The sequence below is a fragment of the Cheilinus undulatus genome, linkage group 17, assembly GCF_018320785.1.
Source record: "Cheilinus undulatus linkage group 17, ASM1832078v1, whole genome shotgun sequence".
In the NCBI taxonomy this organism is placed as follows: Eukaryota; Metazoa; Chordata; class Actinopteri; order Labriformes; family Labridae; genus Cheilinus; species Cheilinus undulatus.
In genome coordinates, this window is record NC_054881.1 from 39,042,561 (window position 1) to 39,068,684 (window position 26,124).

At 40.3% G+C, this 26,124-nt stretch overlaps 1 protein-coding gene across 6 annotated transcripts in view; it reads left to right on the forward strand.

The window, feature by feature from the left end:
• Window positions 1-22,760, forward strand: part of garnl3 (GTPase activating Rap/RanGAP domain like 3) — a 112,647-nt gene extending 89,887 nt beyond the window's left edge. For 3 of the 6 annotated variants that reach the window (XM_041810434.1, XM_041810435.1, XM_041810436.1), the window contains exons 21-31: window positions 318-434; window positions 2,852-3,018; window positions 4,122-4,280; window positions 4,581-4,647; window positions 4,779-4,886; window positions 8,506-8,624; window positions 9,068-9,203; window positions 14,340-14,399; window positions 18,149-18,367; window positions 18,457-18,577; window positions 18,651-22,760. In XM_041810434.1, coding sequence (XP_041666368.1) covers window positions 318-434; window positions 2,852-3,018; window positions 4,122-4,280; window positions 4,581-4,647; window positions 4,779-4,886; window positions 8,506-8,624; window positions 9,068-9,203; window positions 14,340-14,399; window positions 18,149-18,367; window positions 18,457-18,577; window positions 18,651-18,816 — 1,439 coding nt within the window. In that variant the 3' untranslated portion in view covers window positions 18,817-22,760. Of the gene's footprint in view, window positions 1-317; window positions 435-2,851; window positions 3,019-4,121; window positions 4,281-4,580; window positions 4,648-4,778; window positions 4,887-8,505; window positions 8,625-9,067; window positions 9,204-14,339; window positions 14,400-14,484; window positions 16,029-18,148; window positions 18,368-18,456; window positions 18,578-18,650 lie in introns of those variants that run through there. The other 3 variants (XM_041810437.1, XM_041810439.1, XM_041810438.1) reach the window with 2 other exon arrangements.
• Window positions 22,761-26,124: the final 3,364 nt, after the last annotated feature.

Genomic DNA, 26,124 nt, shown 5'->3' on the forward strand with positions numbered 1-26,124 from the left:
TAAAACAGAGCTTTTGTAACAACAAACAGCTCTACAATTGCTCCCATGTTTGTTTCAACCATGTCATTAATAAACAAGCAGATGATTAGCTCACCCTAATATTGACAAACATGGTTGACTTGGTTTTGATAGTGATAATGTGATGGCAGTGCAAACATTTGTCATGACTGTGCGTGGGCTTTGATAAAGCCTCCAAGAAGCCTCGGACTAATCCTCCTCATTGTCCGAGCGTGGGAGGATGCTTAAAAAAAGAGAGACGGCAAATTAAGAGTAACCTTCACATAAAAACGCAAGCGGCTTTTGTGTTGTGTTCACAGGGAAGGACGCTCGCCTTTATGTGTTCAGACTGAGCGCGCTCAAGAGAGGCCTGGAGGAGAAGCAGCTCGTCAGGAGCAAGTGTGACAGCCGGGAGAACAAACTGGAGAAAACAAAAGGTATGCAGAAATGTTCAAGAGAGCTCCAAGACATGCAAATTACTCCACACAAGTAAAAAACACAGAGATTTATTTAATTTCAGCTTAATTCCTGAAGAGTTAGTACATAATTTATTGTGTTCTTATGGTGTTATAAACAGTATTTCTCCTGTTTTTACTCTCTATTCACTTTTTAGATAAACATACTTAAAATAAAGTCAAATTTAATTCAGGAATAACTAAGCAATGACCAGCTTTAAAGCTCCTGTTAAAGGAGCTTTGTGTCATTTAGTGCCCTCCGGTGGACATAGTGGTACCATTTGTTTCTTAGCTGATCTCTCCTGCACAATCTGAAATGCAAGTCCCACAGGTGCAATACTGTGCAGAACTGTCAGGCATGTTTTGGCCCAAAATCGTGGCTGAAGTAAGGGCGTAAATGTGGCAAGAAAGCCCCCCTGATGGTACCACTGGGCAGGAAGGAGGATCGGTACAACCCCTCTCATGCTCTGGATGTCCTTGCATATTACAAAGTCCACACCTTTAAGGTGGAGTAAGAAGTAGATGTGTTGAGTTAGCAGGGCCTAGGGTGCCAGCTGAGCGATCGTAGAGTTGCCATGAGCCCCCTGGTCGTGCTGTGGATGTCCCATTGGCCCAAACAACACGGGCGTCCTCCAGAGGGTTTACTGGGGGGGGGGCAAAAGAGATGCTGCCGAGCTTGACCTTGGCTGCAGAGTGACATATGTCAAACTAGATTCTGGCTACACAACCCCTCCCTTTCTAGTCAGTGCACCCTAAGCCCCCTACATGCTGAAAACATGTACTCAAAACTGTATATAAGACACAGTCTATTTAGGGGGGTCTCTCAAAGAGAAATAAAAGGCCAAAAACTCTTCCTGTTTATCAAGTTCCACTGCATGTGTCGAGTTGAATTCTGGCCACCCAGCCCCTCCCTCTCACATCTCTGGTTTTGGCACCTTTTGGCCCCAGGGTGAATCCTTAATACCCTACATGCCTCAAACTTATGCACATGCACAAACCCTTCCTTTCTTGTCAGTGCACCCTAAGCACCCTACATGCCTAAAACTCAAAACTGTATATAAGACACAGTCTTTCTTCAGGGGTCTCTCGCAGAGAAATAGGGACTAAAACTCTAGCTGTGTAGCAAATTCCACTGCATGTGTTAAGCTTGACTCTGGGGCCCTACCCCTGCCTATCCAGCCCCCTGTTATGGCACTTCAGGCCCCGTGGTAAATAAATAGCACCCTACACGCCTCAAGCTTATGCACATGACTGTATTTAGAATGTAGTCTGTGTTGGGGGTCTCTCATAGAGATAAAAAGGTCTAAAACTCTTCCTGTGTCACCAAAGCTCCTCTTGCTACCCAGTCGATGAAAAGTTGTTCAAGGAGCCTGGTATACCAAGAAAAAAGACTAAGTCGTTTAGCAAAATTCCACTGCATCCAAAACATGCAGTTTCTGTGCAGATGTGTAGCTCCTTTAGAGCTTTCTTTCTCACCATGTGGAGTTTGTGATCCTGCATGCTACCAGTAGACTAGTTGAGCTCTCAGTCTATGGCACTGATCAACTGGCAGCCCGGGGGGCCATATCAGGCCCCCCAAAAGCTTCCTGTCTGGCCCCGAAAGATCATTAAATTCAGAAAAAGGAGGAGGAAAAGAAGATGTTGTGGTTTTAAGAGTATCCTTTGGCTTTAAATGTCTGCAGCAGTTAAATCCATCCCACAAACAATTCATAATAAATAGTGTTAGAATGACTTAATATTTGATCTATTTTTACAGAAATGTACTGTCAAAATTAGTAGATATTTAAGAAAGGGTTAATATTGGCAGAACTGCTGACAAAATGACCAGATAAAGTGGTGAAAAGGGGGTTAGAGAGTAGCATAAATGGGTGATAAGGGGCAGAATGTGTTGTGGAGTGGCACAAAGGGACAGAAATATGCAGAAAAAGTTGTGAAAAGAGGTTAAAATGTGGCAAAAACTGGTAAAGAGGAAAAAAGGGTCAAATAGTATCAAAAATTGGTTACAAATAACAAAAAATAGTGCAAAAAAGTAATGAAAAGGGGTTGAATGTGGCAAAAATAGAAGAAAAGTGGCAAAAATGGATAAAATAGTCCATCAAACATCCATTCTTCACATTTGCTACTTGTCAGTGTTGGCAGAGATTAATTGAAGATGTTCGGACAAAGTCAGTTACGGTCTTAACAAATCAATAGTCAAATGTAATTTATGCCTGGCATGATTATATTAACAGAAAAAGAAAATTAACATTTCAGTACAGGATGGAGTGACCTTTAAAAAGGCCCTTTCAGCAGTGCAAACACACGACCTCTGACCTGCTGCTGCTGCGTGACCAGCTGTCTGTGCTGCATGCATTGATCTGTTGGATTGCCCTCCCCCCTCCCCCCTCTTATTGTCCCAGGTTGTCATTTGTACTCGATCAACACCCACCACGGCTCCGAGCTGAGGATAGTAGCAGCCATCAGGAACAAACTCCTCCTCATCACCAGGAAACATCCACGGGTTGAAAGCTTCAGCGCCGTGGCGGCTGGAGCTGACTCGCCGGTGGAGGAGTTTCAGTACATACGGGTACGGCAAAGTTTGGAATAAAGCTGTAAATGAACATGCTGAGATATAGTTTAGCTACTCTTTTACACACACAAAAGGAAAAGGTAAAGTGTGCCATCATTTAAATCTAGAACAGTTAAATATTAGTGTTTGATTTAAATACAATGTACTAGAGCAGTCAAGGAAGAAATCCCTCAGCTCAGCTACGCCTTTATGCTGGCCTCCACAAGTCAACTGTGCTGACTTATGAAAAAACAAACATTTCTCCAGGGTTGTCAAGTTGTCAACCCTCCGTCACCCCCCCAGACGGCTGAACAGTGAGCTCAAGGAGACAGCCTTTATCTAACCATCACTGCCCAGACAGCCTCACCTCTAACAGACCCACACTTACATAGATAAACCTGGTTATAGTTTTTCATTTTTCAATAGAAAAGCATGTCAGATCTATTAGTTCCCTTCCTACATATACCATTTTATACCAAAACTTTGAAACTCTATGCAGATGATGTGGTGAGGGAGAAGAAGGTAAAGGGAACAAGTCAAGCAGGTGTTAACAAAAAGAAGCACTGAGTAATTTAACACAATTCTAAAATGAACAGGGAGCCAGTGAAGGGACGGGGTAATGTGTTCATGTTTTTGTGCATCTGTTAAAAGACGAGCAGCAGCATTTTGAACCGACAGTAAGCATGCAAGAGAAGCCTGGTTAATACAGACGTAAAGTACATTACAGTAGTCCAACCGTGTAAAAAAAAAAAAAGGGCATGAATACTTTCAGTCTTCATCAAACAACACAGTAGTGGCAGCATGACAGCATCAGGTCCAGTGACTAACATCACACATCTGGAAATTGTGCATCTTTGTTAAGGAGGACCTTGCCAAGGATGTCATGGACACAGTCTCCACAGCAAAACAACTAAAACTCATGCAGCATGTATTAAGTGTTCTGTTACATCACTAGGGAGTGACGGTCCTGTCTACAGAGATTTGTAGTCAGTTCAGGAGGTCAGACTAAACCCAGCCTTAAAGCTTTAAAATCATACAGACAGTAAAGGTTATGCTCCTTTTAAATCAATCCATATGTGCGTAAAAGCACTGAGGTGAATCTTGTCCTATCGATCTTCCAGGAGATCTGTCTGTGCGACCCGCCAGTGGTGATGGCGTTGGTGGACGGCCCGACGGGAGAAAATGACAACATGATCTGCGTGGCCTACAAACATCAGTTTGACCTGATCAATGAGAGCACAGGAGATGCCTACAGGCTACATCATGTAGATGCCAACAGGGTGAGGCACGCACACACTCATGGACAGGCTGCTAGGGTGAATCAACATGCTGTCATTCACAGCCTCCAGCTGAACAGGGAGGAATGATGAGGAGACTCGAGTATGAGCAGCTGCTCCATCTAAACTGTGTTATTATTCTGCTTTTACCGTTTATCCTTTGTAACCAAATATGAGACAGACTGCTGAAATATGGCCGACATAGTTCTCCAAGTACCTTGGCATCATTTGTTGCAAACATGTCCTCTCTCCAGGCTTTGGATTTAAAATTTTCCCTTTAACCTGCCTCGTCTCCTCCTGCAGGTAAACTATGTAGCAGCCATTGATGTTTATGAAGACGGGGAGGCGGGTCTGCTGTTGTGTTACAACTGTGAGTCTCACTTATCTCCAAGTTTCTGTCTGCAAATTGAAGCTACAAACTTTTGGTCAAAACCCACGGAATAAAAACAAAAACACATCCTTTACTTTGAAAGTCCAACCTGCTTCCTGTCTCTCCTCCAGATATTTGTTACTATAAGAAAGTTTGTCCATTCAACGGCTCCACACCCATGATCCAGTCCAACACCTCAGACTTCCACTTCAGCTGGAACCAGATGCCCAATGCTATCGGTACGTTACCACGGAAACAACACTCTGGCTCCACCTGGCCCTTTCCTTTCCTGCAGGCCTGGCCCAGGGCTTGCCGTCACCATGGAAACACCATGTGTGGTCACAAGCATCCAATTGGCCAGCATGATTATTTGTGTTGTGTGTGTTTGAGTGCATGTGTCTGTGTTTGTGATTTTTTTTATCGATGCAGAAAGTGATGAAAGGCTTTTGAACCCTGACCCCGTTTGTGACATGTGTGCTCTCTTCACACTAAGGCACCAAACTCAGAAAAACAGGCAGTAGGCTAATAAAAGCTCTGAGATATTGGAGAACCTCTGTTTGGGCTTTTCTCATTGATGTTTTTATAGCAGCAGTGACTCTCGTATAAAAGCCCACAAACATTCCCACCAAACTCTTTAGAGACAATCCTCCTAACTCTGCATTCAGCTGTTTTTAGCTCCTTGTTTCTAATTTTACAGGCACTAAATCTACTATTTCAGTCCCGTCATGCTGCTCTGAATTTTAAGCAGCAACAGCTAACTGTTTTCTGTTACAAAATAAAGCTGGTCCACTAAAGCCATTCACTGTACATGAACTATTTAGCACAAAATGATATGCAATGTTCAAGACAGTCTGGCTGCAGACAGCAGCTGGAAGCTAAGGCTAATGCTAAACAAGCTATGCTGGTTATGGAGCTACATACCTAATGTGGCTACACTGGTAATTTAGCTAAAGCTAACTAAGCCATGTTGTTAAAAAAATAACAAAACTATGTTAGCTTTTGCTAGTTAGCTACAGCTAATCTAACTATGCCAGCTTTAATAAATGTAGCTAAAGCTAAAGTAGCTACCTAAGCCACATAGGTAACATAGCTAAGGCTAAAGCTAGCTCTACTGTTAGTTATGAAGCTACATAGGTAAAGAAGCTAAGGCTTACAAAGTTACATTATTTAAAGAATAACAAAGTTGCATTTGCTTGTTTAGCTTTTGCTAAATCAGACCAAAATACAGTTGCCTACCTTCAACTGTTGGCTTGATTTGAAAAAATAATCACAAAAAAGTCAAAATCAAAAACCTGACATTTAATAAAGTAAACAGCCTGCTTACAAGAAGAAAAGCTCAGCTTCCATAAAATCACCCTTATGCAGCAAACATAGCTAAGGCTAAAGTAGCTGTGTCAGCTACATAGGTAAGAAAACTAAGGCTAAAGTAGCTGTGTCAGCTACATAGGTGAGAAAACTAAGGCTTAAGCTAACCAAGTTATGCTGGTTATGGAGCTACATACCTAGTGTAACTGTACAGGTAATGTAGCTAAAGCTAACTAAGCTATGTTGTGTAAAAATATTACAAAACTACGTTAGCTACAGCTAATCTAACTATGCTAGCTTTAATAAATGTAGCTAAAGCTAAAGTAGCTATAAGCCAGATATGGGTAACATAGCTAAGGCTAAAGCTAACCAAGCTACATTAGTTATGAAGCTACATAGGTAATGAATCTAAGGCTTACAAAGTTACATGATTTAAAGAATAACAAAGTTGCATTTTTCTTCTTTAGCTTTTGCTAAATTAGACCAAAATGTAGTAGTCTACCTTTAACTGCTGATTGAGACAAAAAACTTGGACTGTAGAAATTACAGACTCACACTGGCTTTAGCTGCTCCTTTTCTGCTCAGAAAGTCCATGAAAAGCACTCCTAAACTTTGAAGCAGCTCCTTCTACTTAAAAATACACTGCCTGGCCAAAAAAAAGTCGCCACCAAAAAAAGGTCACACACTCTAATATTCTGTTGGACCGCCTTTAGCTTTGATTACAGCACGCATTCGCTGTGGCATTGTTTGGATAAGCTTCTGTAATGTCACAAGATTTATTTCCATCCAGTGTTGCATTAATTTTAATATTGATGATGGGAGAGTCTGACCACTACGCAAAGCCTTCTCCAGCACATCCCAGTGATTCTCAATGGGGTTAAGGTCTGGACTCTGTGGTGGCCAATTCGTGTGTGAAAATGATGTCTCGTGCACCCTGAACCACTCTTTCACAATTTGAGCCCGATGAATCCTGGCATTGTCATCTTGGAATATGCCTGTGCCATTAGGGAAGAAAAAATCCATTGTTTAAGAAATGAGAAGTTACTCATTTCATCAGCTGGAGTTAAATAACTTGTTGTCAACTGAAAGATAATCGCCCATGCAGTAATTATCCAATAGGAGGCTTGTACCTATTTGCTTAGTTAAATCCAGGTGGCGACTTTTTTTTGTTTTGTTTTGTTTTTTTTGCCAGGCAGTGTATGATCCCAGTGTTAAAATCTGCTCGCCTAACGAGCCTACCAACGGCTACATTCATGATGCGTTCGAGGACAGTAGGATGAAATTATTATCCAAGTGTGAAAGTAGCAAATCGTAGCTGAAATGGACAAAAGGCACCAAATGTGTTAACAGTGGCTAAATGGGGCAAAAAGCAGCTAAAATTGGTTAAAATTGGTAAAATGGGTAAAAAATCGGAAGAATCTGGTGAAATTGGGAGAAGGGAAAGAGAGAAAATGTCAAAAATGGGTTAAACGTAGCAAAAAAAAAGGGTTAAAAGTGTAAAATAGTGCAAAAAGTAGCAGAAAAGGGTTAAAAGTGGGGAAGATAAGTGGCAAAGATTGGCAGAAATTGATTGAAGGTGGTTAAAAGGGGTGAAAAATTGGAAAGATGCTGCAAAATTTGACAAATAGGGGAAATGAAAGATTAACTGTGGCCAAAAATCATTTTTAAAAGTGGCCAAAGAATTTCTTAAAAGTGGCAAAATAGGCGAAATAGCAGCGTTATAGGGTTAAGACTGGGGAGAAGAGGTAGCAAAAAGTGTCAAAAAATGGCAGCGGAACTGTGGCAAAAATTGGGAGAAGAGTGGCAAATAATGGGCCAATAGTGGCTAAAAGAAATTCCACAAAGATGTTAATAGTGGGGATAAGAAGTGGCAAAAGTTTATTAAAAAATGTTGCAAAAAGGGGGTAAATTTTGAAAAATGCCACAAAATTGGGAGAAAAGGGGAAATAAAGGGTCAGCAGTGACCAAAGAAAGTTCAAAATAATGAAAAAAATTAAATAAAAGTTGCAAATATGGGTCAAAGTGGCAAATAGTGCAAAAGTATCAAAAATGGGTTCAAAGTGGAGAAAAAGAAGTGGCAAAATAGAGCGACAATGGATTAAAAGTGGCAAAAAATGGGTGAAAATTAGAAGAATGTGGCAAAATTTGGAGAAGAATGGCAAATAGTGGTATAGTAGTGGCAAAAAAATCCAAAGCAAGTGGCAAAAATAAATTTAAAGTGGCAAGTAGTGCAAAAAGCAGGAAAAATGGGCTATAATTGGAGAAATGAAATGGCAAAAATGGATTGGAAGCAAAAATAAGCAGCAAAATTGGGACAAATAATGGGTCTACAGTGGCAAAAAAAAGTTCCCTGAAAGTGGACTTATGATTGACTCATAAACTCATGGACTAATGATGACATTTTAAAAGGATAGTCTGGGGGACTCTGCTAAATGTCCTGCACTGTTTGAGTGGGATAGTTGAGCAAAAAGACTTGATAGAACAGAATGTTTTTCTGATGCCCCCTGTTGGTCATCCCTCTTCCATTGTTGCACATTCATTTTGTCTTTCCAGTCTGCGCTTTCCCCTACATCCTGGCCTTCACCACGGACTCCATCGAGATTCGGCTGGTCGTTAACGGCAACCTTGTGTACACAGCAGTGGTACCAGAGCTGCAGTTAGCAGCCTCACGGGTCAGTACTTATTTGTAGTTTGTTTCTGTTAAAATAAATGGTCATAACTTGAGTTTGATGCAGTAGAAATTCATGACATGTGCTTCCAAAACACCCTTGGCTTCACTGTCGGAGCTCTTTTAAGCCTGTGAGTCTTTTTAGTGTTGGAAGAGCCATCGGTGTGTTGTAAAGTAGCTGTCTCAGCTCTCTTGTTTCAATCAATCTTTATCACCCTGTTGGGAAATATAGCTGGCTATCTGCATGGCTACAGAGCAATAATACATTCATAATTCATGCACACGTAAAGAGGCCACCTGATAAAAGAGATACCTTTATCCTCAATTGATCTCTTTGTATGATTTTTCATGTTCTTTCCTCTAATATTCCCCTGCATCAGTCAGATGCTTTCTGTCTGTTTATTGGTACAAGTTCATCTCTGATTCCTTCTTTGTCTCCAAACACAGTCGGATATCTATTTCCTTTCGTCTGCTCCGGTGAGCTCAGCATCCAACTGCAGTTCGAGAGACACCAGTTCCCAGAGTTCCCCGCAGACTCCCACTGGCTACGAGATGCCTGTATTTCCTTCGCCGCTTGGTGACGGTAAGCCCCGCTCAGCCAAAAAGCGCCGGAGGATGTTGATATTACTTCTTTGCTAGTAAAGGTTTCCAAATGTCAGTGTTGCCTGCAGACCTGTTTGACTTTGGATACTGCTGTTAGCCAGGAGCTCCGGAGCAATTTACATAAACTAGTCTCAGCAGAAAGGTTCACTGGAGGTGCAGTCTTTCCCCTAAAGAGTTTTTCTTTCTCCAGTATTAATCATGTGCACTTCTCAAGGGCAAGATATTTAATCGCTTTATCTTTCCCATCATTAACACCTCAAACTGACATAATTTAGTCTATTAAAATATGGAAATGTCTTCTTTTTGGTTCTACTGATGGTGACACTGTAAATGATCCCGATGTTCAGATTTCTTTCAGTTGATTTCTTCTGTTTAGATAGTTTAACCCCTATTACCCGATAATCTTATTAAACTTCACATTAAAGCTGACCATTTAAGCACTGATGGGGGATATTCAGACTCCCTGCACTTATTTCAACTTTCTTATGTTGCAGCCTGACGCTAAAGTCAAAAAAAAAATCAATTTTATTCTCTTTAATCTACACTCAGTTCCCAATCATGAAAAACTGAAAACAGAATTTTAGAAATTTTTGCAAATTTATTAAAAATAAATAACTGAAATATCACATATTGAAGTATTCAGACCCTTTGCAAAACACTTGAAATTTAGCTCAGGTCCCTCCCATTTCTCTGATATTTGCTGAGATGTTTCTGCACCTTGATTGGAGTCCACCTGTGCTAATTAGATTGATTGGACAGGATTTGGCACACATCTCCCTATGGAAGGCCTCACAGCTGATAATGATTTCAGAACAAAAACCAGGTCAAAGGTCAAAGAAACTGCAGCAGAGCTCAGAGACAGGATTGTTGCAAGGCACAGATCTGAGGAAGGCTACAAAAAAAATTTCTGCTGCAGTGAAGGTTCCCAAGAGCACAGTGGCCTCCAGATTTCTCAAATGGAAGAAATTTGACACAACCAGGACTCTTCCAAGAGCTCGTCGCCCACCTAAAAACATTCAAGCCCACTTGGCTTTTCTTGAAGATTTTTTTATCTCCAACCTGTCTTACTGAGCAAATTCAAATCAGTGATTTTTTTGGGACATTGTGCAAGCTCATGCTCAAACAGTTTTTTGGCAGCATTTTTGTGCTTGTTTTTTGCAGATTGTGCAAACTAAGTTTAACAAAATAAATGCTGAGTTTATGAGATGCTGGAGGGGGATGTTTCTGTTAACACTGGTCTCATTGCTAAGCTTCTTCCTGTCAAGAGATCATATACTGTTTAACTTCAGTCTATAAAAAAACCTTGGCTTTATTTGGAAGGGGCATTGAGACATGGCTGCAGTTACTTTCAAAGACAGGAAGACCATGACAATGATAATATATGCCAGAAAGAACATTTAAATGAGTTAAAAATTAGGATATGTGTTCAAAAATGATCAGGACAAGCCTGGAGTTTGCAAAAAACTCCACGTGACAGCAAAGTGGGTTTTCGTGTGCTTTGCACTTAGGTGTCTTACATCTAGCCGCTCTGCTGTAAAGCCCAGATCAGTGGAGGGCTGCTCTGACGGTTGTCCTTCTAGAGCTTTGTCCCATCTCCACACAGGATCTCTGGAACTCAATCAGAGTGACAATCAGGTTCTTGGTCACCTCTCTTAATAAGGCATTTAGTAACTGCTCATTTTTTGATCACCAGCTCCTGGAAGAGTCCTGGTTGTGCCAAACTTCTTCCATTGAAGAATTCTGGAGGCCACTGTGCTCTTGGGAACCTTCAGTGCAGAAATGTTTTGTAGCCTTCCCCAGATCTTAAATTCAAGTTCCTCAATCAAGGTGTAGAAACATCTCAGCAAAGATCCAGAGAAATGGAAGGGACCTGAGCTACATTTCAAGGGTTTTTGCACACGATCTGAGAACTCAATGTGATGTTTCAGTTTTTTAATTTTAATACATTTGCAAAAATTTCTAAAGTTCTGTTTTTATTTAGTCATGATGGAGAACTGAGTGTAGATTTATGAAAATAAATATCTATTTCTTTGACTGTAGCATCAGGCTGCAACATAAAAAAGAAAAAAATGAACTATGTGAACCGTAGTACAAGACTTAAACAGCTCTGCAGTTAAGTTTTGAGTTGTCTTCTTAGTTGGATAACCAATTTTAGGCTGTTTCATGGTCTTTTTTTGTCAACAAGAAAAACTATCCTGTAGGTTTTGCTTCTTCAACTCCTTTTATGAAGAATCTATGAACACCAAAAATTTCAAATCAAAGATACAGAACCCAATGCAGCTTAAATGCAATAGCGAGACTGTATTTAAATTTACTGTAATAGAAAAATCTTAATAAGATTAAAAAATGTCAGTGGAAAAATGGCAGCCATATGCGTGTAATCTGTGGAGAAGGAGTCACAGCTTTCTAAGCATTAATGTGCTTTGAAAAAATTCTTACAAACCACAAATTAAATCAAAAGAAACAGAACTATCCCCCCACATTTTAACAAATCACTTATTCAGAGGACACAATAAATGTCCTTTAAAGAAAAGGAAGGCTTTCAAGCATGCTTAAGGATCAATACAACTCCTTCCCTTCCAACATCCAGCCCACTTTAACGACCCCGTCCATCTTTTATGTGGATCTGACCAGACGGAGTCACCCCTCCCCCATCAGCTGACCTCTCCTCGATTGTTTCACCTGTCTTTAAATGGGGCGTATTTGTGATGCACGGCTGTAGTTAATGACATACCGGTTTGTCATTCAGCATTTGGATCATGGCAATGTCATCTTCATTATACTGTCTGGCCCTTAAAAGTGACACAAAGTCACCCTCAGATGCATTTGTGTGATTCTAACGCCACAGTGACAAGGACAAGGCCTCGGGAAAACAATTATTAAAATGTGCCGTGGCTGCTGCTGCACCATCAAGGCAGATTTTCTCTGTTTTCCTGAGGGGAGCAGGTATTTACAGGTCCCATTAAGACTAACAAGGAGGACAGTTTGTCTGTCGCAGCTTCAATTAGCAGAGGACGGGCTTTGTGCTTTTAGACTGATTTTAGTCATCATTTCTCTCAAAGGGATTCTAATTTTCTTTCCTGTTTTAGGTGGTTATGCATATAATTCTGCATCATTCCCTGTATTCACACAGCAGATGTTTTCCTCTGACATTATGCTAAGGTTGGGAAGCTTACGGGCTAATAATTTCTCGTCTTTAGATCGTATGACTCTAGAGAATCTGACAGCTACATCCTGAGTGATGAGCGATTGAAACCTAATGGACGGTGAAAGTCAGGAAGATCATCTGGACCACTGTAAATTTTAAAAAGAACATTTAGTAATGCAGTAAGCTTCCATCAGACAACAGCTTGTTTCAGTACCTGCCATCTCCAAGCTAAGATTACTGTTAGATAATGTAAAAATTCGGTTACACAGAATTGTGAGCCAAACAGTGGCTAAATGTTAACACTAGCTGTTGACCAATGATAGCTTATTGATCATCTTAAGTTTATTTACCTGTGTGGTAATGCATCTCCTATCTTTGCACAAGAATTTCAAAAGGCAGTGTTAGCATTTAGTGTCCTCAGCAGAAATTTGAGCTAAGAAGTGGATGGAGCCTCTAGCCTCTGAATGGAACTTTCATTTCACAAGCACCTTGGCCCTAACCTTGCAAAGCAGATGGATACGCCCGTTTCTGTGTCTCTCATTGGCGAATCCATCTTGCAAAGCTCCCATCTGAACTGTTTGGGCCCAGTTAGAAAGTGACAGGACCAATCAGCGGCAAGGGGAAGTACTTTCAGGGGTGGTGGAGTCTTGAAGTAAGTAAGCAAGCAGCAACAAGAGGCCGGTGCAGTTATGAAGAGATTAGCGTGGATGCTGCTAAAGCGACAGTTTTATCAGAACTTGACGACATTTCTTCGTTAAAGGGATACTTCAACATTTTGGCAAATTCGCCCATTGCCATAATCCCTATAGTCTTAGTAATGGGTTTGTTTCCTTTAGTTGTTGGTGCAAGCTGTTTCTAGATCTGGGAGGCTGATATGCCAGCTGTTCAGTTAATGCTATGGAGACCTCTGGCTCCGGCTTTCCCTCATCAAACTTATCAAATACACAATCCAACAACTCCAAAATGCTCTCGTGGACAAGTTGTGACCTGCACATTGACCACGCTATGAAAAAATCATGGAACATTACAAGACAAAGTTGTTTTTAGAGGCAAATGCAAAGCTGGAACTACTCTCGAGGCATGGCTGCTGGGCGGAGTGATTTCAAAAGAGCACATTTAGTGCAGGTACTATTCCTCACTAGCTGCACAGGCGCACCTAGGTCGCGGCTACATCATTTGTTTTGTTGCTCTGATTGGCTCGTAAAGGTGTGACGGACAGAATGTTCATCCAGTCACACTCTGAGTTTTTTTTCAAAGGCTCAGCCCTTTCCCAAACATTTAGTGTTGAAGGTTTTCCAGATGGACGTGTGAAACAATTCCATCTGGCATGTCAGGTTACACCTGCCCCTCTTAATGTAAAATATCCTGCGCTGTCTCTTATGACTTAAGTGTATTTTAAAACACTGTGAGAAAGCTCACTGTGGTAAAATGCCTCGCATCATGTGCACATATGCACTAATTGATCTATTCATTGCACTTATAAACTGTTAGAAGGTTCACTGTGGTAAAATATCTTACCTCAGATGCACATTTGCACTCATCAATCTATTAACTGTACTTAATCACTGTAAGAAAACTCACTGTGGTAAAATACCTGACCTTATATGCACATTTGCACTTATTGATGTAGACTAGATGTCCTGTCTTAAATTTAATGTCAGAATGATAGATTTAGCTTTAAGTTCCCAGTGGTCAATGGTGATTTTAGTAAGTAAATGGGTGAATTATAAGAGTAACAGGACTGATGTTTTTCTCAATCTGGAAGAGTTTAAATGTCAATAGCTGAAAACTAGCTGTGTGATATGATATCAGCATTTAAGGTTCCCATCCTTAGCATGATGACTTGAAAAATGCCCCCATGTGAATATGGTTTACTGGACACCTACTGTGTGTTTGTGTGTGATCCTCAGCGTACGTTTTACCCTGTGTGTTCAGACTGTGTAACCCTCTTCTTCATCCCCGGTTCAGATTCTATACGGATCCCCTATGGTACCAAGCTTTCCCTGTACATGTCTAAGGATGCTGAAGGTACTGCAGGATTCTCCCTCCACTCGTTTCCTCAGTCCATGAAAACGCTCACAGTGCTGTCCCACTAACATGCACATGCTCCCAGAGTGTATCACCCTGTCTGCTCCTCCACGGCGGCATGTTGACTTGAACGTTGGTTGAATGTTAAGTGAACATTATGTCTTCCCCATCCCCCGACTTTCTGTTTTAACTAATTAAAGCGTTAGTGCGAGGGGAGGGGGAGAGGGTGGAGAAAGGTGATAAAGTGCAAAGTACAAAAAGTGAGCTGGAGGAGATAATGTCGATCAGAGTGGAGGGTTTGGAAATTAGAAAGAGAAAAGGTATGCATGAAAAAGGGAAAAAGGGAGGGGTTGTGTACAAGCAGGAGGTCGAGAGAAGAAGGGAAAGAGGGAAGGAGAAGACACGTCTGCCGCAGCATGATTTACAGATTGCACTGTCGCCATGGAGACTTTTGTCAGCCCCCTCTTCGATCCAAAGTGGTAGTCCAAACAGCGGTGCTGCCATCTGAGCAGGGTGAGGGTGGGGGGTATAGGAGGAGGAGAAGGAAAAGGTGGAAGGGGTGCTGACAAAAATCCCATCCTCTAACTGCCCGTGCGCCTGCTGTATCTGCTCCTTGGGGAGGGATTTATCAGATGTAATTGCATCAGTAATGTGAACAAGATGCTGTTACTGATGTGGCTGCTTACCTCCATCCACCTCCATCCATTGGCTTAAATAAACCCTGCAACAAATCAGCTGTCTTCCCTGGAGACTCCCTTAAATTAGTGCTCAAAATTCCTATTTTTGCATTCAGTGTGATGGAGTTTGACTCTTCCCCTGGTCCAGAATCGCATGTGGAATATATGGACCTCCATGACTATATATTCCAAATAAAACCTGCATGTTTTCTTGCTTTTTTGTTTTGTTTCTGTATGACAGCAAAGGTAGAGAAACAAGGCTCTGTAACAACACTAACACAGTGTACCTGTCAAACATCAGCAGTGACCCTCTATTTTCCTCCGTGGCTCTTCATTCACCTCTCACCCGCTGACATTTCAGATGAGACGCTCCTCTTTGTGCAGCGCAGCATTCACATTAATTCAGTCTTATCCAACATTTCTACCAGCCTGTCTCAATGGAGCAGAGTTTGAAATGCAACGCTGCTCCCTGCTGGTGCAATTAGAAACTTGCAGGATGCTACACTGCTGCTTGTTTGTTGGCTTTGTTTTTTCCATTTAAAATCTCAAAAATCATTTCAGAGGGTTACAAATGAACTTTAAGTGTTCATATTGACTGCTAAATAATCAGTGGTCTGCTATAAGTGGCTACAGTTTAACAGTTCTGTTTCATTAGCTCTGTGCAGAGAGGATGATTGCCTTTAAGATGACAGGCTGTTTCAGTAAATAGGGCCATTAATCATTTTTAGATTACCTTCGTTTGAATATGAAGAATCAGCTCAAAAAAATTCGGTATCATGAAATTAGAAAATGTTTGAGTGAGGAAGAGACATTTGTCAAGTCTAGATACAGGGCCTACAAAAAGTATTCACCCCCTTTTAAATGACTGACCAAATTCAACAGAGGTCCAGTCACAGGTTAATCAGTATTCTAGGCTACTATTACACCTCGAAGACAAAAGAACACTCCAAGCAACTCAGAGAAAAGGTTATTGAAAAGTAGAAGTCAGGGGATGGATAGAAAAATATTTCTAATGCTCAGAACATCCCCCAGAGTTCAGTTAAATCCATCATTGAGAATTGAAGGAATATGGCGAAAGTGTAAATCTGCCTAGATCAGGCCGTCCTCACAAACTGAGTGAGCGTGCAAGAAGGGGACTAGTGAGAGAGGACACCAAGAAACTTAGGACTATCTGAAGGAGTTCCAAGCTTCAGCAGCTGAGATGGGAGAGACTCTGCAGACAACAACTGTTGGCCGGGTTCTTCACCAGTCAAAGCTTTGTGGGAGAGTGGCAAAGAGAAAGACACGGTTGAAGAAAACTCAGATTCAATCTGGACTAGAGTTCACCTTAAGGCATGTGGGAGACACCATGGTCAAGTGGAAGGAAGTTTTTTTTTTTTCCAGCTATAAGGCAAGACACTATCCCACCACTGCAAATCACCACAAACCAGTGTTAGTTTTGACAGCTATTGTTAATTTTAGTCTTAGTCTTTTGATCACATTTAGTGATAGTTTTAGTTTTAGCCACATTTTAGTCATTTCTACCCTTTTGCGTTTGCCTAGTTTAAGTCAACAAAAACTCAAAAACATTTTAGTCTAGTTTTAGTCCATAAAAAGTCCTCACTTGTAGTCTTTACTTTAAGTCCAAGCATTTATTTTCTTGCTTAAGTCTGGTACCAAGTCACGGTAGTGTGCTCTCTGCACTCTGCACCCTAAATCTGGAGTCCCTGCTTTCTACAGTTGAGAGGCAGAAGAGATATAGATGCATTGTTTATGACAGATTTACCGACAGTAGAGAAATATCATGGATTTTGAATGTCCGACAAAAACTAAATTACATTTTAGCTTAGTTTTAGTCATCTTGGCAAAAGTCGTCTAGTTTTAGTCATCTTGGCAAAAGTCGTCTAGTTTTAGTCATCTTGGCAAAAGTCGTCTAGTTTTAGTCATCTTGGCAAAAGTCGTCTAGTTTTAGTCATCTTGTAAAGGTAGAGGATAAAATGAATGCAGCAAAATATCTGAAAATCCTGAAGGACAATCTTATTCAGTCTTCAAGAGAGCTACGACTTTGGAGATTTATTTTCCTGCAAGACAATGAGCTGAAAGCTACACAGACACAGTTTAAAGTCAACAAGGTGAATGTTCTGGAGTGGCCGAGTCAAATCCCAGACCTCAATCAAATAGAGACTTTGTGGATGGACTCAGTGCTGTGATTGCACCCAAAGGAGCATCTATATATACTTTGATATCTTTTACTTTGAATTTTTCTGTCAGAAAAGCCAGATCATGTTGACTATGATTGGTTCATAACATCAGTTGAAAGGTTAAATATTCAAGGGGGTGAATATTTTTATGGGCACTGCAAACAGTGCAAACCTCACAGACTCTGTAAGCTATCCAGTTGATAAAAACGATTAGTTTTGATTTATTGTTATCCAGACAGTCAGAAGAGTCTTTTGTAATGAGATAAATCATTCAGAGAAATGTTAAATGCTAGGAGTATATTTGTCTTATTTCAGGCCAAAATGATCTAATTACAGAACAAATATAATTCACTCACAATGACAAGTCAAGGTAAATTTTCATATAGAGAAATGTATGATATTGCAGAAAAAGTCCTAGATTACATTTGTGGATTAAAATTTGCAGCAAGCATTTAAGAAACTTGATTAAAGTGGCTTGATTGCAGCATTGGAAGCCTGTTTGACTTATTTAAAGCAAAACAATCTTTTATTTGATATAAGATATTTATCTGTATTCTCAGGTGAATGTGACATAAATCCAATAGTATTAGGTATTTAACTAGACCAGTGGAGTTAGTTTGCAGTTAATAAGGTGCATAAACAGTAAGATGCTTACTGAATAATGCTTCTCCATCTTTCTAGCCAGTTAGCAACAACACAACTAGAACACTGAAGTTTCCTCATTTTTGCCATGCATTAATCTTCCGCTTTCATGTGTCCTCTTTTTGACATTTCATCTCTGCTCTTATTAACTCCTGTCATCTTTTGTCACTTGCCTCTCTCCCTTTCCTGACTTTACTCGCCGCCTCCTTGTTTTTCGCTCCTTTTCTTCCTCTGGGATCTTTCCTTTCAGGTGAGGCTTCGTGTAAACACATATTCAAGATCCCTCTCTGCAACCTGGTGGGCCGGAGCATCGAAAGACCCCTCAAGTCCCCTCTGGTCAACAAGGTGCTGACGACGCCAGCCCCCGCCATGGTGCCCCCAACGCCCCTCATCTCTGCTACGCACTCGATGTCACTGTCCCGCATGGAGATCAAAGAGATAGCCAGCCGCACACGGAAGGAGCTGCTGGGTAAAAATACTCTCCTTTTATCATTGATAGTTTTAGAGTAGGTTCAGTTCCTTTAACTCACATTCTCTTAAACCTCTCTCCATATAAAGGGTTGACCGAGGAACCAAGTGGGAAGTCCGACAGCGGGACGGTCAAACAGAGGAGGATGAGCAAGAAGAACACTGAAGAAGAGCCCAAAGCACGAGCACTGACATCGACAAACAGCGACAGGTAATGCTGCAGATCCAACAGCAGAATAACGTCCCATCACTGAAGCTGAAGTTTATCCATCTGCACTCCACAGGTTAGCCTCAGAGTCTGTAGACTCAGACCTGGACGTCCAGCTGCATTGTTCCTCCAGCTCGGAGGCGGAGCCAGAGAAGGCGCTGCTGCGAGCGGAGAGCCCAACTCTGGTCAACGCCTTTGCTCCCTCCACGTCGTTTGAAGAAGATGTCCTGGACCTAAAGTGAAGACAATCCCATCGTGCACTTCTCTGCCCTCACACTTTTGTACTGTCACCATGGTTTTTATGGTTTGGGTTGGTTTGCGTTTCATTTGTTGTTTGTTGACTTACCCGTACGTTTGGTTTGTTCATACCCCTGGATCCTGGCTCTCCCCGTTCATCAGATGAGACGTGTGCAGTGGGAGTGAGGACGTGTCTGTGTGCATGTTTGTTCTCACAAGCGGTCCCTCTGCCACTGCGTGTCGGTTGTTTGTGTTGCCCTGCAGCAAATAACCCAAAGAGGCTATGAAGTAGTGTTGAGATGCCGTGGTTTCTTCAGACTTCTGCAGCAGCCTTGAGGTGATGCTAACCGTTTGATCCCAAACCACAAAGTGAATGTAAATCTGCGCACCGAGGCACGACTCAGATCTCATTCCCAGCGCCGTCTGCAGTCAGTAGAGCTTTTTCTGTGTTGTATATTATGTGATAATTTCCAATCCACTATCAAATGTTGTATGATATGCATATGTACGTGTACATCTGTTTATACATGAAAATGCCCACAGAGACATGCCTGTCATGCCTGCGGTGCATATTTATAGATATATTATAAAATCCCATTTTATTCCCGTATTTAGGAGAACCTGTTTTATTCTATCTGCACATTTTAGTCCTTATTCCGCTCCTTTTTCACAGTTTACAGGTAGACAGGGCTGGAGGCAGAGTCTCCCACAAGTGCCATTTCCCAGCATCCTCCACTGAACTACACCTCTAACAGCCACCGTATTATGGTGTCTTACAGTAGCAGCCATGATTGTAGTCCACGTTAGATTACCACAGGTCCTTTCACACATAGATTCACTAACAGGAGGCGTTGCTCTCAACCTTAAACCTGCATGATCTGCCTTTGCTACAAGTATTGTATCCTCTGCGCCAAATAATAGCTTCTGTGGAAACCAGGAGGCGTCATACCAAGCATACAAATGTGAAGAGAACTATGGGTAAACTGTCTACACTGTCCTGAAGGGAGAGCAGCAAGAAAGGACAAATTAAAGCTAAACTTTGTCCAAAAAATAGAAATGAATTACTGACTTCTTAATAAACCAAGATCCATCCATCTAGACTCATCTAGACCAGAGGTGTCAGACTCAATCACAGCAGGGGCTGAATTCTGAATTTGGGTCTAACTTGAGGGCCTAACTGGGTCAAAATTTACCATAAACTGTCAACCTCATCTTCAGTGGTGACAAATTATAGGGAAAATATGTAACATTGATGATGAATGATTTTGAGATTAAAAAAAAAAATTTAAATGTTAAAATCATGATCTTTAACAGTTAAAGTACTAAAAAAAAATCTAAACTATGACTTTAAAAGGTCAAAATATGAGATAAAAATTCAAAATTTTGAATCGAAAAGGACAATATTTGGGATTAAAAGTTATATTTAGTAGTTGAAAATGTCAAGATATGAGAAAAAGAATCTAAACCAAGAGTTTATAAGGTGAAAATATGAGATACAATTCAAAATCAAGAGTTTTAAAGGTCAAAATATAAGATGAAATTCTAAATAATAAGTTTTTAATGTCAAAATATGAGATAAAGTTGAAAATATTGAGTTATAGAGGTCCAAAGATGAGCTAAAAATTTCAGATTTTTAATAGAAAAGGTTCAAATTTATGATTAAAATTCAAAGTTAGGAGTTGAAAGTGTGAAAATGTAAGATTAAAATCAATTTCATGACTTTAAAACATCAAAATATGACAGAAATTTAAACTGTGAATCTAAATTTTTAAAATATGAGATAAAAGTAAAAATTATGATTTGAAAAAGGTCAAAATATAAAAATTCAAAACCATTACTTTAACTCATAGTTGTGAAATGCAAATTAGATAATACGAAATAAAACCACAAATTTCCTTCCCCACATTCCTGACTTTTTATCACAATATTTTAACTCTTTACTCTTTCTTATTCTTTTGACCTAACAAGGATATTTTCAATTATCAAGGAAAAGTTTACATTGTTTTACTGGAGGAAATCTGCAGCCCTCATACTGGTGGGCCAGTTATGATAAAATTATGATAAGATCTGGTGGGCCGGGTTTAACTGTGCCACAGGCCTGATTTGGCCCCCGGGCCTTGAGTTTGACACCCCTGATCTAGACCAGACTGTTTGATAGATTACCTACAAAGACCCAACATTAATCCACTATAACCTACTTGAACTGTTTTCTCTGCTTCATTAAATATTTTGTGATCTGGGTTTGCAGGTCAGGTTTTTTTCTTTAAACTTTTGGTATCCTTACCATTACCTTAATCCTTAACCAGAACCTAAACGGAGGTTTAACCTGATTTTATTTTGAAAGTTTTAGCATGTATTTCTGCTCTGACAGAGTTGAACCACCTGTGAGAGTGGCTGTCAGAGAGCCACTGTCTTAAGCCAGATCCTCTCAGTCTTGTTGGCAAAGTTGAAATAAGTGTCCAAAGAAATCAACCAGAGCTTAAAAGACTTTAAAAACCCCATCAAAATAAGTAAGTAGAGATGTAGCAAAAATCTTTTTTGGTTCTTTGCTCTTCTTATATTAAAGAAACTATTTATAGCTGCATCCAAGCCCATCTCTTCACTCGCTACCTTCATTTACAGCCTTGCAGTACAACTATCACCACTATTAGATAATTAACTGGTGTGGACAGAAACTTTTGGCCATGTAGTGTAGTTTTTTTTAATTCTAAAAACACATTTTTAGATTAAAGAAAGTAAAGGGGAACAAAGAAAAGGTCATCCTGCCTAAAATTTATAATTTTATGTGCATACAGCCGATATTTGGAGCCGCTAAAGGCCAATATTCATTCACTGATAACATTTTAGTTATATCAGCAAAAATGTTCATATCTGGCGATATCAATATCTTCATTTCTAAGCAAATATCAACCAATATCCTGCAGATAACACATGCATACTTTTATATTAACTGTAATAAATTAACTCCATAAGTCTACACTGGGAGAAAGCATGCAGTGAAGAAATAGTGGCACATAAAAGTCTATTCATGTGTCTTATACAAATGCAGAAAAACTAGCCAACAACCCTGTTTGATGAATACATGAACTTAAATGCTACAGAGTTTAAGGCCTTAAAGTCTTGCATGTAAAGCCTTAATTTTTGCTAAATTGATTTTTTTAGTTTTCAGTTCTATTTAAGCCCCCTCAAACACTTGATCTGAAAACAAGACAGAAATAAAACCAGGAAGCTGTAGGACCAGTGACTGGCCAGTTTAATGGGAGCTGCAGTTCTCTGTGTATGTTGTTATGAGAGCGCCTCCATGTGGTGGTTTCACAACACAGCAGCCTCCAGATCTTGCATGAGCCTCCTCCTCCTCGTCTCCCTTCTTGCCCCTCCTCTGCTCTGTTTTCTCTAACAACACTATAACACAACTCAGAAAAAAACTTTAAAAAAAAGGAAGAAAAAGGAAAAACGGAATAGGGGATTATACTCCAAGGTACTTTACTGTTTATTACTCTGAATGGGGGACTGGGGGATGTCTGGACATTTCGTTTTCTAACAGCGACTATCCCACTTATGACGTTTCTCTTTCTCCTGTATTGTCGAGTATTCTTTGTTCCTACCTCCCCTTGGCATTTTCACTGTTTATTTTGTTTTTATTTTTTGTATTTGAATCTATATTTACTGTTTAGACTGTTGCTGAACCTCTCTGTGATATCAAAACGAAAGAAAATGAACAAAAAAAACACCAAGTGTCTTAAAATATTGTATCGCCATCGTTTTTAATGCCAAGTACTACTTGTAAATGTTTGTGTATCAAATGTGGCCTCAAATGAAACTGAACTATATTATTATTATTATTAATATTATTATTTGAGCAATTATTTTAAACAAGTGCTGTAGACCACTGCTGTGAAAGTAGTCGATTCTGTTCATTGATATGTAATAAATATTTATGAAATTTGAACGGCTGCTTTTTATTCCTGTTGAGGTCACTGTTTTTATTTTGGAGCTCTTTAATTTTCAAATAACCAGTTGCAAGAGTTGTTGTCAAAAAACTTCATTTCATTGCTCTTATTCAATTGGAAACCCCCATATAAAGAGATACGTGGACACATTGGTACCCTTCCATTAAAGAAAGAAAAACCCATAATAGCCACTAAAATAACCTGAAACTGACAAAAGTAATAATAAATAAAAATTTACAAAAAATTAACTAATGAAAAGCAGACATTGCTTTTGAATTGTGGTTCAGCAGATTTATTTTAAAAAACAAACAAAAATTATGATACCCTTTGCTTAATGTTCTGTTATTATTTCTGTAACCTTCAATGAGACTTCTGCACCTGTCCCAGGTATTTTGGCCCTCTCTTCAAGGGTAAACTGCTCCAAACCAATGCTTTGGCTCATTCTCCTGTTGGAGGGCACATTTGACTCCAGAATGTTTGGCAGCTTTGAGATTTCATTGTACCCTGCACAGATCCAAGACCCCCTGTGCCAGATGCAGCAAAGCCACCCCAGAATATAACCGAGCCTCCTTTGTGTTCCACAGTAACTACACTCTTCTTTTCTTTGGATGCTTCATAGAGCTCATGTGACTCTCCAAAAAGCTCCAGTTTTGTCTCATCTGTCATCTGTCATCTGCCAAACATTTTTTATTTACATTTTGGTTAATTCCAGTCTTGCTTTTTTTAAGATTGGCTTTCAAAAGTGGAGTCTTCCTCAGTCGTCTTCCATCTATTCCATTTTGGCTCAGACAGTGATGATAGTACATTCTGACACTGATGAACCTTGACCTTGGAGTTGACCTCTAATCTCTTTGGAAGTTATTTTGGTATCTTTGGGCACCATTCCTATTACCCGTCTCTTTAATTTGTCATCAATTTTTTACTAAGGCTGCCATGTCCAGGGAGGTTGGCTACAGTCCCGTGGATCTTAAACTTCTGACTAATCTGGTCAGCTGTTGTCACAGGAACATGGAGCTATCCAAGATGGTCTTATATCCTTTACCTTTACCATGCTAGTCTATCACTGTCTTTATAATCTCCTTGGACAACTGTCTCCTTAGCTTTCTATGCTCAATGTTCAGTGTGGTACCAAAAAGCATAGTGACTACTTTTCAGCCATTAAACAAGCAGACTGACTGGCTACAAGTTTGAAGACACCTGTGAGGCTAATTAGAGGACACACCTTTGTTCAACATGTCCCTAAGGTCAGATTCTTTTATAGGAGTACCATCATTTTAGGCCAGGACTGTTTCATTAGTTTTTTTTTTTTTTTTAACCACAATTCAAAAGTAATGTCTGTGTATATAGAGACAGACAACCAGGCATGCTCACACTCAGGGCTTGACATTAACTTTTTTGCGCACCGGCCCCCGTGGCTACTTGTTTTTGAACAGTTATTAGCCACTAAGCATTTCCACTGGCCACAGTTTTGTTGTCAGGAAACTATGTGCTGTATGCCATATTGGGTACGTCTGGTATGAGATGAAACACATGCTCCATTTCCCTCTTTAATGGGTATTTAGTTCATACCAATACTAAAACACTGGCTATTAACACAGCTGGTTTCATAAACATATCTAATTCTCAGTCAGACAAATCTCCACCAGAGAATGCTGAGGTTGTGACACTGATAAATTCCACTGGCCAAAGTGGCTAGTTGGAGTCAATCTGGTACCTTCTACGGCTGAAATCCACCTGCATTTGGCTAGTTGGCAGGTGTAAATGTCAAGCCCTGCTCACACTCACACCTACGGGCAATTTAGAGTTACCATTTAACCTAACGAGCATGTCTTTGGTGGTGGGAGGAAGCCGGAGTACCTGGAGAGAACCCAGGCATGCACGGGGAGAACATGCAAACTCCACACAGAAAGGCTGAGACCAGGAAGTGAACCAGGAACCTTCGCTGTGAGGCAACAGTGCTAACCACCATGCATCCCCACCATTATGTATTTGGATGCTAGAAAAAATTTGAAGGTTGAGGTAGAAATTATGGTGAAATGTGAATTTTGTATGCAAAAAGAGTTATTAGTGCAAATCATAAATTAAAAATGGAACTATTAATATTATTTAAGAAAGCTTGCAGGTCTAGATTGTACCCTTTGTTATGGCCTATTAATGTAAGCATTGTAATAAAGACTACACCCTATTATGATAAAGACCAGAGTTAATCAACATTGCATCATTACACACTACAGTTGCTTTAAATCAAGGCTGATATTTTGTTGGTCAGTGCTGATTGCAGCCACCAGGTGGAGATAAAATAATGATTTAAATAAGTTTGGATAAAATCAAGGAGTTTTGCTTGGTAATGCTGTTTTTCTTAGAGAATGGTGCTGTCATTCTGTTTTTCTCATACTGACCAAAGGAGCCTGAGGCGAGCTCCACCCAGTGAACAACAGGCAGACCTGTCCAACATAAACTAATCCCCTAACAGGGGCTGCCGAAGGCAACAAAACCAGACCTTTTCTTTAAGCGCTATTCCCAGATCTGGTGTGAATAGATAAGGAAGAAGGAGGATTTTATATATCCAAATGTTTCCTATTACTCAACACATTTCACCACTGTGATTCCAGTGTGAGTCAGGCCGGGAAGCTAAGACTGAAAAAGAGTAAAAGTGTGAAGTTTGGGAGGTAAGACATTGTACAGACAGGTTCAGGCGACTGACGCATTCCCAGGGAATAGACACACCCCTGAACCCCTGCATTAGCTTTATGTTTCAGCAGGATCATATGTTTTCTTAATGCTCATTCACAGAGAAAGAAAGGATTAGGAGTTTCCAGTTCCCCTGCCCTCTTTGGGTACGTTATATTCCTTTTGTTTGGATTACAACTCCATATTCACGTCACATTCCAGCTCTGTAATTTTAAATTAGTCATCGCAGGTTGGAAAATCACTGGGATTGCTGGGAATACATCATGTTAGAAGCCGGGAAGACAAAAACAAGTCACACAGCAGTGAGAAGTAACCCAGCCAAAGAAAATGTTGAATCTCTGATAACATAACAGGTGACTGGAGCAGGTTATCGTGCAGACCATGTTTAGTAATAATATTTGGTATGAATGCATGCCTGAGCGCTCTCCTGTCTGTCAGTGCATCTGTCTGTGAGGCTTCCCAGCAACCCTTCTGGCCCCTCAGGATATGAATTGTGAACACGAGCACAGCCAAAGGTCTTACATAATAGCTGGAGGAATGCTGGAGCTTTGCCGCGGACTGCCGGATCATTTCACACGAACATTTTTCATACAAAGTGGGGCCCAGGCCCCCTGAATGATAAACTGAGTCAACAGAAGAATCTCTGCACTGAAAGACAATGCAATGAATGAA